General features: G+C 31.0%; 1 protein-coding gene across 1 annotated transcript; it reads left to right on the top strand.

Annotated features, from left to right (window-relative positions):
• The first annotated feature begins 768 nt into the window (after positions 1-768).
• LOC139904841 (uncharacterized) lies at positions 769-4154 on the top strand. The gene is made up of 5 exons (XM_071886832.1): positions 769-893; positions 1354-1705; positions 1763-2085; positions 2138-2752; positions 2817-4154. The coding sequence occupies exons 1-5, from the start codon at positions 795-797 to the stop codon at positions 3045-3047; spliced, it is 1620 nt and encodes a 539-aa protein (XP_071742933.1). The 5' UTR covers positions 769-794; the 3' UTR covers positions 3048-4154.
• The last annotated feature ends 354 nt before the right edge of the window (positions 4155-4508 follow it).

Below are 4508 nucleotides of genomic sequence, written 5' to 3'. Positions count from 1 at the left end.
TGCATTTAATGTTTTAAAAAGATTTTTATAGACAATAAAGGTTTCAGATAATAAATAGAATATAAAAAATATAACTTAAATGTTTCCACTGTATTATAAATGCTAAAAAATGTATCAACTGAATTATACAACTTAAATTATTCAAAATTTTAAGAATATCCTGCCTACATCAGTATTAAACAAACGTATAATTTATTTCAATTTTGAAATAAAAAATAAAAAATCGGAGAGAAAGGGTTAAATGCAAATGTCTGTGTGTGTTTGTCCGGGAGTGATGCCTAGACCAATAAATAGATTTTGCTCAAATTTTTCTTGTAGATTCTTATGACTACGCCGTTTTTATTCGGAGGACATCTCCAGGATTCTGTCTTTTTTCTTTTACAGTTTTTTTAGCTAATGTACATACTTTCATAAACAAAGATCTCAGGATTACCAATATATTAAGACCTAAGCTTGTTCCGAATTTAAAATCCTGACCCTGTATATATATATATTTTTATGTTGACACACCGCATATTCTTCTTACACAATCTATTCAATCATTACTAAAAAATTGAATGTTATTAATTAATATGATTTGATTAAACTAAAATTATGAATACAATGGAGTAACTATCCCTACATACAAATAAAAAATCTCATTTGTATGTATAATAAAATGTAACTCAAATGAGCTTTCCTTCGGCGTAATAATAATTGGTTTTTTCTTGGTCAGTCATGTCAAATACTAACTCATTATTTTTATAATTGAATCGTATTTATATTGTCATTCACCAAAGAGTTAAGGACACATTATGCTAGGTACAAGTGTGAAGAAGATGTTGCTTGGGACATTTCTTCTTCTTATTCCTTGTGTATGGCCTACAGAAGTAACTTCAGATCTTGATCAAAAGGTACTTATTTATTTTTTTGAGACTTTATCCAGCATCGAATTTTTTTTTCTAATAAAAGGTAAATTTTGAAGAGGGATTAAAACCGATTTTTCGGTCAAGATCGTCGAGAGATATTTGTCGGTCTCACTTTACAAATCAATTTTTTTTGTCTCCTAGAGACAGAATATCTATTTTCCTAAATCAACCGTCATTGTATTAAACAAAGATCTTACGTAGATTATACATATCTGAATAACCTTGGAAATCTAAAAGGTACACAATCTCAAGAGATACTCTAATTTAGAGTTCCATATTCCAAGAGGGAAGACGGATGAAAATTCATCCGAGCTATCTCTGATTAGACTTTATATGACGTCATTGTTCTGTGTTCAGTATCCGACTGGCTAGGATTTCTAGCCCGAAAACCAAAACATATATTATTATAATAATCTATAACTTGTTATCTTGTTTTTTGCTTTAGGAGAAGTCCACTTCCCTACGTCGTGTACTTGTGTTTGATCCAAACTTCCAAAGGGGAAAAACAGATAATCTTGTTCAGAAAACCAGACTAGAGGTTCAATTTAATGTGAAGGAATATGTTCCAAAAATCATCAAGGAGTTCACCTTTTGCTTCATGTTTAAACTAAAGTCTCTTGCAACACACTATATATTTTCAAGTAAGGATTTTTCCTTAAAAATCGAGGATTCCATCAAAAGTTATGGTTATGTTTATTTCGATAACAAGACAAGCTACCAATTTCGGATGGGTATGAATTCAATTCACCCTTATATGTGGACAAAATTTTGTTTGGTCAAGTCTACCTTAGGAAAGAGTACTCTTTGATGCAATTTTATAAATAAGTTCCATTGATTTTTGATATTTTCTACAGATAATACGGGAACAATAGTTAAATTCTTTAAAGAAGGCATTCTCATAAATACTGTCATAGATAAGAAAAATGGGATTGTTCATGATAAATACTTCCTCAGCCAATTATTCATTGGTGGTTCACCTCCAAAAGATCCTTACTTTCCCATCAAAAACTATGTTTTACACGGAAACTTGGCAATTATTTGGGCTACATCCAAGGCCTTAGGAAATATTGAACTAGCACCATTTTTTCGCAAATGTAAGTATTATAATCAGAGTAATTTATTCCATTTGGAAGAAGCGGTCTTACAAAAAGAAAATATCTATGGCTGGACATCAAAGGTAATATAGAATGTCTGACCTAATATTTCAATTTATTATTCTTTTTAAATAGAAGAAAGTTTCAGAGATTTGCCATCTCGGTAGTAAAAAACAATTTATGAGCAAAACAAAAATGAATCATCATAATGCATTTTCTCAATGTCGTTTAATGGGAGGTTATCTCTGCCTTCCCACCTCAAATTTTAAAATATTTATGTGGACGAAATATTATAGACGTTCGGGGTTTGAAAAAAGTTGGATTACCAAAAATAAATGGAAAGCGAATGAACCTAATGGGAAACATTATCAAAAGTGTATTTCAGCAAAGAACAGTGATTTGGAACTGTATGATGAGGATTGTGATACGAAGCTGAGATGGAAGTGTTGTATATATAATTACAATATATTCAAACTTCGAGGCATTTGTGTGGGTTCCACGATCATTGATGACCGTTATTACTTATTGGAATCAAATGGAAGAGTATTATTTCATGGATTAAAAAACAATTTAATAGTTTCTTATAAGAATAACTGGAAATTAGTTTCATTTGTTGATGGAGAAATGGTAACTATAGCCATTTATAATGGTACAAGGTTTGCACCCATCGGAACAAATATTTGGTATATCACTGGCAAATGTAATGGTGAATATTTCAAGGAAAAGAAAATCATTCTTAAAATGACGGATGTATGTTTTAATAAGGTTATCGATGAATTCCAAATACCTAGGTTCTTTCTTATATTTTAAATAGTGTGGTACTTCAGAGTTTTCTTGCAAGAGTGGAGAATGTATGCCATTCAATACCCAATGTAATGGTATTGTAGATTGTGAAGATCAAAGTGATGAGGAAAACTGTCATCATTTAAGACTGAACAATTATAGAATGTATTCTCCACCATCAGCACCTTCTTTAAAAAAGGAAAGACTCCCCATCAATATATTTTTGGGAAATTTTCTCCATTCGAAATATCAAGACACTTGACCGAATGTGGAAGGTTGATTTTAATCTCTTATTAAAATGGACAGACAATAGAATTCAAATCATTAATGTTTGGGAAGGTGAAAAATTTGTTCTATCAAATGATGAAAAAAAAAAATTATGGATTCCACAACTTATATTTGATAATTCTTATGGCCAAATCAGAAGCAATATAAACAACAACCAAACAGATATCACTGTCACTATTAAGAAACTTGAAAAATCAAATCAACTTTCTCAAAATGATTTATATGAAGGATTTATGTACCGGGGAGATCAGAGTCAAATTCAATATCTACATCGATATGATTCCTTTTTCCATTGTAATTTTGTACTCAAAGCCTATCCATTTGACACCCAAATATGTAGCGTCCGAATGAGCCTCTCTAGTTCCTTAATTGACAAGTGTAAGCTTGTTTTATTGGATCAAGACCCTATGGGAAATATAACTCTACTCCAATTTTACATTCATTCCCAGTTCTTCCGGATTGAGGGAAATGGAAGTACGTTTGTAATGTATGTTGTGTTCAAACGATTGTTTACAAATATCTTTTGCACAATCTATGTGCCTACTTTTTGTCTACAAATTATTTCATTCCTCTTGCTCTTCATATCAGAGAAAAGGTCAGATACCATTTTAACCCTCACCTCAACGACATCCCTTGTCATGTACTCCTTCTATCAGAATATAGTTCATTCCATTCCAACAAGCCCATATAATATGATGATTGACTATTGGTTGATATTTTGTTTGATATTGCCATTTTTAGTATTTGTAGTTGCTGTCACAGATTCTCTCATTGATCAAAGTATACAAAGGCACACACGACTAATACAGAAGTCCAGGAGGCAAGGAGTTAGAATCAAGATACGAAAAAGTGGAAAGTGCTGTATAATGGTTGTAATTTTCATTTTTGATGTTGTTTATTTCATTTTTGCTTGGAAATTATACTCTAATGAAGAATCCTTGGATCTGCATTAAATTATCCCAAAGTATTGCATGAATTTATATATGTTTATGGAAAAATATAATTTATATATGTATAAGTATATTATTAAAAAAAGGGGTAATTCCATGTCAAATAAAATGGGGCATGTAACCCGAACATCTAAGATTTGAATAATTTTTGGCACACAAGTTGAATTTCAGTAGTAGTTCAAGTGTACTAAATTTCAGTACATAATTCTTCCTCAGAAACCCTTCCTATCCGAATTATCGAAACCAATAAGGACTGAAAGAGATTGCAATGTTAGTTCTTTAAATGACAATATTTTTAAGGATATAGACTTGCCCATAAAACTTCTTTAAAAATTACAAACAAAAATATAATTTCATGGGCCTTCTAGACTTCCTTTCGAGTGTTTTATTTCTTTTTATTTGAAAATGGGTCTGACATTGGAAGGGGTTTTTAAGGACATTTTCAAAAAGGTACATATTTGTCCCAGAGTTCATGGGTGAAGGAA

Source organism: Lepeophtheirus salmonis, chromosome 3, assembly GCF_016086655.4.
Source record: "Lepeophtheirus salmonis chromosome 3, UVic_Lsal_1.4, whole genome shotgun sequence".
Lineage (NCBI taxonomy): Eukaryota > Metazoa > Arthropoda > Copepoda > Siphonostomatoida > Caligidae > Lepeophtheirus > Lepeophtheirus salmonis.
This window is presented reverse-complemented; position numbering and strand designations above follow the sequence as displayed.

Bases quoted from the DNA above. Each gene is read 5' to 3' on its own strand.
- LOC139904841 (XM_071886832.1), top strand. From the start codon at position 795: ATGCTAGGTACAAGTGTGAAGAAGATGTTGCTTGGGACATTTCTTCTT. The intron at 2,086-2,137 runs GTAATATAGAAT...CTTTTTAAATAG, and splicing joins TCTATGGCTGGACATCAAAG to AAGAAAGTTTCAGAGATTTG. The intron at 2,753-2,816 runs GTATGTTTTAAT...TATTTTAAATAG, and splicing joins TCATTCTTAAAATGACGGAT to TGTGGTACTTCAGAGTTTTC.